Source organism: Physella acuta, unplaced genomic scaffold (genome assembly GCF_028476545.2).
Source record: "Physella acuta isolate Inbredline_101_S28 unplaced genomic scaffold, ASM2847654v3 ptg000242l, whole genome shotgun sequence".
Taxonomy (NCBI): domain Eukaryota; kingdom Metazoa; phylum Mollusca; class Gastropoda; family Physidae; genus Physella; species Physella acuta.
Genome location: NW_026731761.1, coordinates 1 through 10467, shown reverse-complemented (window position 1 = coordinate 10467; position 10467 = coordinate 1). Strand labels below are relative to the sequence as shown.

General features: G+C 36.9%; 1 protein-coding gene across 1 annotated transcript; it reads right to left on the bottom strand.

Moving 5' to 3' along the window:
- Nucleotides 1–4731: 4731 nt before the first annotated feature.
- Nucleotides 4732–5967, bottom strand: LOC131938325 (neurotensin receptor type 2-like). Its single transcript, XM_059296332.1, has one exon. It carries the CDS (start codon nt 5965–5967, stop codon nt 4732–4734), a length of 1236 nt encoding a protein of 411 aa, XP_059152315.1.
- Nucleotides 5968–10467: the final 4500 nt, after the last annotated feature.

The window sequence follows — 10467 nt, the reverse complement described above, 5'->3', positions numbered from 1 at the left end:
TAGCGCCACACCCAATTAAAGTAAACTTTTAATAAACGATTAATCAAAATATTAAAATTTCTACTTACACCGGATGATCAACGTACACAGCAGAAAAATTGAAAGTCTCATTCTGATAGAAAAGTGTACCATCAAGCCCTGGTTAAATTGTACAATCAAGCCCTGATAGAAGTGTACTCAGAGAAGGATTGTTAGTGTTAGTCTGCACGAACATGCCAGTCCTAACCCATACAATTTCTACATGCAAATTTTTAGTCTGTCGCGCGTTTAATATTGTATGAAACGCAGAAATGTCATACATATTTCAGATCACATTGGTAGAATAATTGGGGAGCTTTGTCATAGTGATAACATTTTCAAATTTATGACACTAGAATAGAGGAACTAGCTCTTCCACAAACCTGCTTCTCTATTCTCAATACTAAAATCATTATATATATATATATATATATATATATATATATATATATATATATATATATATATATATATATATATATATATAAATAGTCAAAGTTCAATTTGATTTAGGAATGCACCTCTCTGAACAATGAAATGCACCCCTTTATTTATCAAAATACAGCCAACTGTATAAAAAAAATAATTAGGCGACCAATTAAGTCAAATTGAATGTCACGATGCATTGTCTTTATGTCTTGACCCACGTACCAACTACGAACCGTTTCTGTCAGTTAGAAGTGCCTGCAATTTCACACGGGCGTTTCGATCTAGACAGACTGACGACTGACGACAGACAGAGGAAGTGAGTTAAATAAAAGCTTGTAAAAACGTGTCCCATTGGACATGGAAATACTAATCTTTACTCTGGACTTGAAATACTCCTCACTGTACATAAAACGTTACACATGGGACATTAAACTACACCCCCTCCGCATATTAAACATCACCCCTTGGTTATGGGAATACATCTGTCTGGTCACAAAATACTGATGTGTGGCCAAACAATCAAATATCATACCGGGACATGAAACATATTTGACACCAGTCACGTCCTTAATTGGGTGTTTCCACACTGCTGTTGTTAAATTATGCACAATGTTTTCGTGAGCTGAACTTTCAATACTTGAATAGAACGCCCAATCTGACCTAAACACATGTCGGTTGGGCGATGACCTAATCGTCCAAGGTTAGCTAGGTCATATTTCGAATCGGTTGTGAAATATTGCTGGCTAATATGATTGTAGTCTACTAGTTTTGGAAGTGTGTGTATGCTTGTGTGTGTGTGGTTATGTTCATACATGTGTGTGTTTACGTGTGTGTATGTTTGCGTGTGTGTATGTTTGCGTGTGGGTGTTTATGTTTGCGTGTGTGTGTATGTTTGAATGTGTGTGTCTTCGTGCGTGTTTGTGTGCTTGCGTACGCGTGCGCGTCTGTGGTGGGGGCGAGGGGGGGGGGGGGGGGAAGAGAGAGAGCTAACCCATCATCTTTCACCCGAGATGAACCTATAGCTAAACAAATATATATTATTAAGACGTATTAGAAACAGATTATTGTTGTTTATCTTTAATAAAATATCTTAAACATATGCCAAAGATTTGTGTAACTTCTGACAAGCCTACATTACCCCTAAATGGCTCACCAAAATTCTACCGCCACACCTTAGATCCGCCTATTTTCGCTCACTTGATTTAGACTTGATAAAGACTTGATTAAGACTTGATTAAGACTTGATGAACACTTGATGAACACTTGATTAACACCTGATTAACACTTGATTAACACTTGATTAACACTTAATTAACACTTGATTAACACTTGATTAACACTTGATTAACACTTGATTAAGACTTGATTAAGACTTGATTAACACTTGATTAACACTTGATTAACACTTGATTAACACTTGATTAAGACTAGTACCTCACCCCACGTCAACGGTTTTCTTCTAATACAATAAAATCACCATACATTATTTCCAGAAATATTTCTACAAATAAATGCCATAATCAATTGATTATTATGTTAACCTGTCTTTACTTCTAACTAGTCTATCTTTTGGTTAAGAAAGCAAGAATCGTATTCTTCAACAATTGACTTATATGTGATTTTTAACAATAGACATTTTGTTCAAAAGCTCAAATTACTATTGACTTCTACATCATTTAAGGGGGGAGTTATAGATGATAAACTTTGTAGGCTAAAAAACAAGCGTCAAAACGGTATTAGAAGTATCATTCTATAATATTCTTTCTTCAATGGAATTAACTTTTTTTTTAAATCAAACAAGGCAAGAATTATTTTTTTCAATTGAAGTTTGAACCACTATAATAATTGAAGAGTAAATTCCCCTAATCAATTTTCAAAAACGTTTGTAGTTTTTGTTAATCCTACAAAAGAATCAGGAGACGAAAAATATCGTTGAATCATGCTGCGGAAAGAAAATTTATTTTTCTAAAGAATTAATACTTATAGAATTTAAAAAAAAAAATAAGATCTCGAAGCCTACCTGGCATTGATATAAAATTCATTATTTCATGAGGGTTTGCGTTAGATAGTGGTCAAATAAAAAGCCTCATCGCTGACCTTTCAAACTAACACTACTTATGTATTTATTTATATGAATAGGCATAATTGGCCAGTGTGGTGAACCAAATTCAGCCTGTGAATACAGCAATCTGTGTTCAAATCTTTTTCCTTTAAATCTAATTCATTGTTTAATGAAAATTTTAAAATTTGGATTCATTAAGAAACAAATATCATCTTCTTCTTCTTCTTCGTTCTTAATTATAAGTGTTGAGGCGGATCGAGATTTATCTGCCAGTGGGTTTTAACTCGAGACTTTGTTCGAATTTATCAACCATGAGCTTTTTGCCGACTCGACCACGCCTCCAACACAATTAAGCGTTACGTGTCAACTGGTTATGCGCCATTGAGGCCATTGACTCCGATTTCAGCCTGCTTTTCTTTTTGGATTTGCTTCCATAGCCTTTGTCCAACCAAGAACAAACTACAAGGCAGCAGTTGTTTAATTTTGGAGTTGTCTCTCCTAGAAGAGTGGCTGTCCCCAGCTAACGAGCCTCATCTGCCCGAGGGTTCGATCTCGAGACTTTTTCGGTTTAGCAACCATGAGCTTTACCGACTCGACCACGCCGACCCCTTCACAAATATCATAAATCACTATAAAAAATAATAAAAAGTTACAAACACCAACAAAGCATTTATCAGATTTTTTCTGACTCAAGTTTTTCGTTAAAAAGTTTATTTACAATCACTGATCACACTTTTTTTTTGTGTGAAAATTTAAACTTTTTTCTCATTTAACTACTTCAACCATCATTTACGATGGAACCGACCCACTTACCATCTTTCACGAATTGTTTTTAGAGTTTTTCTCATCCTCATTGCATCATAAAAAGATTTTTTTCATCATTATTTTACACCAAAAAAAAGTTATTTCGAAACATTTTTAATAACTTTGAAAAAATGTTAGCTTGAAATCAATTATCCACTAACTAATAAGCTACGTTTATATAACCTGCAACGAAAATCTAGAAAAAAAACATTTCGGTTTGTTGTGTGGGAATGAAATAATGAATGTACTGTATTGTGAGCTTGTTAATGTTTGTCCTGTTTACATGTCGAGTTGTTTAATATCACATTTTGTCAACACCCACTTTTGTCATTGTCCAGTTTTGTCATTGTCGAGTTGTGTCCTTGTCCAGGTATTTAATGTCGTGTAATAAGTAGCGTCCAGTTTTGTCATAGTCCTATGTTGTCATTGTCCAGTTTGTCATTGTCCAGTTTTTCATTATCTAGTTTTGCCATTGTCCAGTTTTGCCATTGTCCAGTTTTGCCATTGTCCAGTTTTGTCATTGTCCAGTTTCTCATTATCCAGTTTGTCATTGTCCAGTTTGGCATTGTCCAGTTTTGCCATTGTCCAGTTTCTCATTATCCAGTTTGTCATTGTCCAGTTTGTTATTGTCCAGTTTTGTCATTGTCCAGTTTGGCATTGTCCAGTTGTGTCCTTGTCCAGGTATTTAATGTCGTGTAATAAGTAGCGTCCAGTTTTGTCATAGTCCTATGTTGTCATTGTCCAGTTTTGTCATAGTCTTATGTTGTCATAGTCCAGTTTTTTTTGTCTTAGTCCTATTTTGTCATTGTCCAGGTATTTAATTAAATTGTAAGTTAGGGTCAGGGCAGTGGCGTAGCGAGGTCGGGTGTCACCCGGTGCGGCACTTAATGGTGTCACCCCCCAGAGGCGTAGTGACCCTTCCTGTGGACAAACTTTCAAATTTTCGATTTGCACCCCCCCCCCCCTCAAACTTTCGATTAGCACCCCCCCCCATCAAGTTTTTCGCTATATATTTTGCTATTTTTTGCCTTGGTGTCACCCCCCTAAATGGTGTCACCTGGTGCGGTCCGCACCCGCCCCCCTCGCTACGCCCCTGGGTCAGGGTTTGTTTCAGACAGCTATCTTCGGGGAGGGGGGGGGGGTCACTTGAAACCTCCGGGAGGCGAACGCTGGTTAACGTAGTAAAAACTTTGATTACAATTTTTTTTTTATTTTGTCCGGGGACAGTGCCCCTCCCCCCCCCCCCCTCAACCGGGGACATGGCTGGAAAAAAACACATGTTTTGAGTTGTCCCTATTACAACAATAATATTCGATTGAAACACTAGTAATGTCTTTATTATTTACATTTTGTCCTCCTGGAGTAAAATGTGCTAACTAAACAAAACAAGCGATCAAACAGCAGTAGCAGGGCCCACTTTAAAATGGGTACGTTCCGCCATCGCCGGAAGCGCGCGTGGAACGGGGGTCGTGTTCTGGAACTTGCCTCCCCCAGAGGATCATCCTGAGGGTGTCCCTGTACCTGGAACTCATCTTCAGATAGATGAAGAAGTTGACGGTGGCGTTGAGGGACTCCAACAGGAAACCGAACGACCACGAGACCTGGTTGGCGTTGACTTGCGACCCGTTTTTGGCGAACTCTGGGACCAAACTCATGACCAGCTGGTTGACCGTGTTGGGGGTGAAGCAGACGATGAAAAAAATGGAGATCAGCGACACCATTTTCCCGACTTGTTTGTTCCGGTGAGTCAGAGACGGAAGTTGGGTGTTGCCTTTGTTGAAAACAACGACGCTCTTTTCCCGCCATTGCGTCGCTTCGCGCAGCTTGTAGACTAGAACCGCGGTGAATATGGCCACGCTTAGAAACGAGGTCACGGAGAGAAATACGCCGAAGGCGAATGCGATATTGTCAACAGAGAAGCGGTCGGCTGTGAAGGTTAAAGATGTGAGAGTTCTGTTTCTGGTAGGTTCAAACACCGAAACGAGCCGACTTGTGTAGAAAGTTGGCGCAACGCTCGCCGCCATAACTACGAAAACTATAGTTATATACAACATAGACCGTTTAGGAGTGATGATGGATTTAAATGTCAAAGGCATGGTTATACACAGACAGCGTTCCACGGAAGCGGACGCTAAAATCCAACTCGATACCCGAGCGCAGGATAATCGAGGCAGCCCAGCGGTTAGGTAAACAAACTCGCTTGGTTTGAAAGGGAGATCGAGGCTGGAGAAGAGCGGGTTGTAACAGATACTCAGCCACACGGCGAATACGACTATTCCGAGATCGGATACAGCCAGGCCGGTCAGCGTCACGTTGATGGCCTCGCCGTACCCCAGCCGGGCGAAGACGCAGATGTTGATGACGTTGACGACCACGCCCACCGCGCTGACGATTTGGCAGAGGATGGCCATGTTGATGACGACGATGATGTTGCGGACCTCGTCGCTGACGACCTGCCGGACAGGCCCGCCGTCCGTGGCGTTGAGGCTCGCGTAGCACACGGTCGCTACACTGACCGTTGACCCGGCGACCGAACCGCTGGTGAAGGAGCCGCTGCTGGTAGTCATGTTCTGGACTGTGATGGTTGCTATGGCAACGGACCCCACTGTGGTACCGTCCATTGGTGAAGCTACCTCTGATAAGAAAAATAACATAGTGTAAATTATGTTGGTTTTTATCCAGCTACTAAAATAGTTTAACTATAAAGCTTGTTTCTTTTTTTCTTCTCAGCTATAAATTAAAAGTAAATTGCAATACCGTTTTATTTCCTAAAATCCACAGTATTTATCAGTCCCGTAATTGTGTAGGTTATCCAGTAAATTATATTGGGATATTTTAACAAATTTGCTTAACTGGTAGTTAAAAGGGACGGAAATTTTATATACAAGATCTCCGAAAACTTTTCATTAGGTCGTAAATCAATTTATAATTAACTCCGCTTTTCCAGCTAGGCGCTTATTATTATTAAAAGTTAAATGAAGCGTTTGGGGATTTTTTTTTTCTTATCTAAAAAAAAAAATTACTGGTATTAAATTTTCTAACCTTAACAGCTATCATAGCCATTTAATTTCCAACTAGGCCTATATTTTAAAACTCTATAATTATTCCGTATCTGATATTTCCTTGAGTTGTTTTCGAATACTGTTAAGTTTCGGGTAGACTTCCATTTTTTTCTTCTCTATCTAATCTATTTTATTTTTAACACAATTTTAGAAAAAAATAACAAAGGAATACATGTACTATATTTTGCCTATAATTATTTACCTGTGTAATTAGTGAAGAAAAAATCTCGTAAATATCCAATTTAGTTTACTTCTCTGTAATTATTTAAACTCTCTCCAATGTTTTTTTGTGAAATCTATTCAGGATCTAGATCGCAAATTTAAAACAAATTTTTGTTAAAGAATTTGTTGACTGAATGTGTATTTAAACGATACAATTTTGGTAAAAATGTTCTCATGCTGTATGTGACATATTTGCTAGCTTCTTTCTTTTTGTGCTGCTCCAATTGTGGATGGCTCATAGTTTATTGAAGGTTGATTGTTTTTCTTTTAATTAATTGTTGATGTTGTTAGTTTGTTAATGATTGAGGGTGTGTGGTAGCTCGTGTAGTGTTGAATGCTGATGTATTTTGTGCGGTTTGTGAAGGCTAGCTGAGCGGGGAATAGCGTCACGAAACGCCACACTTTAACGTAGAATGACAAAAGTTTAAATGGCGTGTTATTCACGCGTGTTTTGTATGCAAGTGATTTCAACCGGATCAAATTTGGTTGGTTTTTTAAATTGTTTTTTTTTATTTTATTTTTTGTAAGCCAGTAATTTTAACCGGATCAAATGCTTGAGCATCTGTACGCCGGTAATTTTAACCGGATTCAACACTTGAGTTTAGTATAAAGCTAGCTATTGAGAACTTAAAAACTGTGTTTTTGTGATAGTTTCTATAATGGAACTAAAAGCAATGAAATGGACACAAGTCGTTTGTTGATGTAAATTAATGTAAGACTCATTTTGTGTGGTCCTTTGATGGTCTATGTTAACTTGGTCATCTTTTTATAAAGATACTAATATTAATAATATATTAGTATAGATACCAATTTTGTTTTTATCTTTTTTTTTTGCTAGAATTATGCTTTAAAATTTAAAATTTAATTTTTCAAACATTTAATAAACGAAGATTCAGATCTAATTTTATTACCATAAATGTGGGGTTGGCGTGGTCGAGTTGGTAAAGCTCATGGTTGCCAAACCGAAAAGTCTCGAGTCTGAACCCCAGTAGGGCTCGAAAGCTGAGGACAGCCACTCTTCTAGGAGAGACAACTCCAAAATCAAACAACTGCTGCCTTGTAGTTTGTTCTTGGATGGACAAAGGTTACGGAAGCAAATCCAAAAAGGAAAAGCCGGTTGAAATCGGAGTCAACGGCCTATAAGATGTTGACGCACTACTTAATTGTGTTAGAGGGAAGACCTTCCAGTATTAAAAATTAAGAACGAAGAAGAAGGAGAAATTATCATAAATATCCAACACTAATAATATCAAAAGCGAACAAGAGAAAATAGTCTTGCTAGTATTACCTTGTGGTTGATGTTTTACTTTCCCAAACAGGTAATAGAAAAGGTTACTCTGAAATCTCCTTGTGTCCTGTACTGACTTGTATTAAAGTGTGAGGTTTGTCTCCCTTTGCCGAACGAATAACAATATATTCGATTTTATTTTTTATTCAATGAACTTTTAAATTGCGTCTAGTCAAGATGTCTCTGCTAAGCCTTTATGTCAATTAAAGTACAAATTACAAGCTAGCTTTAATTTTTTTTAAAAAGGGAAGAAATTGAAAATGTGGAATAAGCCTAATTATAATAGAAATTTCAAATTTATTTTGTATCGACATCCTATAATTGAAATGAAATTGCATTCCAATCATGTAAACGCCAGAATTTTTCTTTGACTACCTATGAAATGAGTTATTTTAACTGAAAGTAAAATTTAAAACCACGGATTGAGAATGGTAATTACATTTAGAATTAAGATATTTATCAATTTAACGTAAGCTTCCAATGTGACACTAAATTATTAGTTGTAATTGAAAATGGTTTTTTCTTCTATGGAAACTCATTTTATAATAGATCGTGAATAGTTTATTTCCAAACGAATGTTAATGAAAGGGTCGGATGAACAAAATAATTTTACCCTTCCGTTTTGCTGTTAGAAGCTTTTTTTTTTCAGACATAAAATCGATAACGAAATGGTCGGCTATCAGAACCAGATTTGTGATTGCTCGTTAATAGTTATTTTTTTTAAAAAGCTGTTGTTTTTAACATGAAAAATTTATAGGCGAAATTTTCTTTTCCAGGTTTATGAAATGGCCAAGTTTGCTCTGATTTACTTCGGTCCATTTTGCTGTGATCGGTACCTGGTTTGTTGAGGAAAATTAAAGTGGTTGTGCATCGTGCTCACCACATCATCCCTCCACATGTTTAGATCAAAGATGCTTGTGAATTATTTGTGAACTCTACTTCAACTGCCCTACTTGGGGCACTGAAACCGTACAATATTTACATCTCTTTTCAAAAATTTCAAAGTTTGAAAACAATTAACGGTCAAAGACTTCAAAGAGTAAATACAGAAGTTAATAGGGTTTTTTTTAAAGCTTGTCGTACAACTTATCATTATATTGCATAAGAGATAACCTGCTTAAATGGCAATTTAACAACAAAAAACGTGCTTTTTAAATCTAGTAAACCTACTGAATTAATATTTTGGAAAGAACAATCTGTATCCGATCTAGGGAGATCGTGTAACCTGGATGTTATTTGTATTCGTCCGACAAAATTCCCACACTGTAAACGTCAGTCTTTAAAAAAGACAAGTGAATGGATTTTTTAAACGTTTGCTGCCTAAATGCTCGGACATAGTGATACATATTGGTACACATCGGAGACAAGTTTAACTGTGCCTAACGATCAAATATATCAATTTTGTTTTACTGTTTGGTCGGATATGTTGTGACTGTGATGAGTTTTTATTAAGACTAAATTTACATCAATTCGAAAATCAAGCAAGGATTAATTTGTTTATGACTTTTAAAGAACATTTCCATATCAAATTTAGCATTAAGCGCGGATTAATAGTGTCGCGTTTATTTTTTTAAAAAAACAGCAAACCGTCAACTTTAAAATCAAGCTCGTGTTACTGTACACTTTCATATCTAATTTAAAATGTAGACATCTCATCTAGGCCAACTAATATATTTATGGAAGAAATATCGGGATGTTAATCCGTCTCATTAAATCTATTCACGGAGATGGATCTTTAGGATGATTGCAAACATGAAAATGTTTAAGTTCAAACACTAGTTCAAGTGACAGTGCACTAAAACAATATATTTTGATTATATACGCAGTGGAAAACAGACTTCGCATTACAAAATTTAATCAGTGTGGTAGTGTTTGCCTAACAGCGCCTTGCCTGTATGGTGTTGATGACGCTTCACAGTGTAACTTAAATCTTGGATGTTTTTTTCATTGACATTTACTATCTATAGGGTATACTATAGGATCATTACTTCAATAATGTTGTGTCGCTCTTTTGACGACTTTTGCCCTCTTCCACCTCTATCTTAACACATTGTCACAAAGGGTCAGACCGCTTACCCCCCCCCCCCACCCCCACCCCACACACACACACACAAAACTGCAGTTGTTATTGGTTCAAAACATCTATTAAATTTCTACTATATTAATTAAGCTTAGTCAAGATTTGGCCATTTTTTTTTTACAAAATCGAAATAATTGTTACAATTCAGTTTAAAAAACTTCTTTTTAAATTCTAAAAAATGTGACGTCACACTTTCTGAAATCTTACCCTCTCGCTAGTCACACACCGTGACGAAAATCAAAACACATCACCCTCCCTCTTACAGTAAGAACTGTAACGTCATTTATTGAGGACCCCTGGTATATTCAAAAAACAAGTTTGGTAGGCCCAGTGTTATAGGCGAGTCGGATATAAACGCATATGACCCCACAAGTCTACTTGTACATTTAATTAGGGTTTTAAGACATTTTTCTAAGGGGGCGTATTTGAAACTTCATGGGGGGGGGGGGGGGGGGTGAGTGCACTTTAAATGTCCGGGACATTTGTTAAATTATACATTTTC

Excerpts from the sequence above, each read along its gene's own strand:
- LOC131938325 (XM_059296332.1), bottom strand. The coding sequence starts at position 5,967 with ATGTTATTTTTCTTATCAGAGGTAGCTTCACCAATGGACGGTACCACA.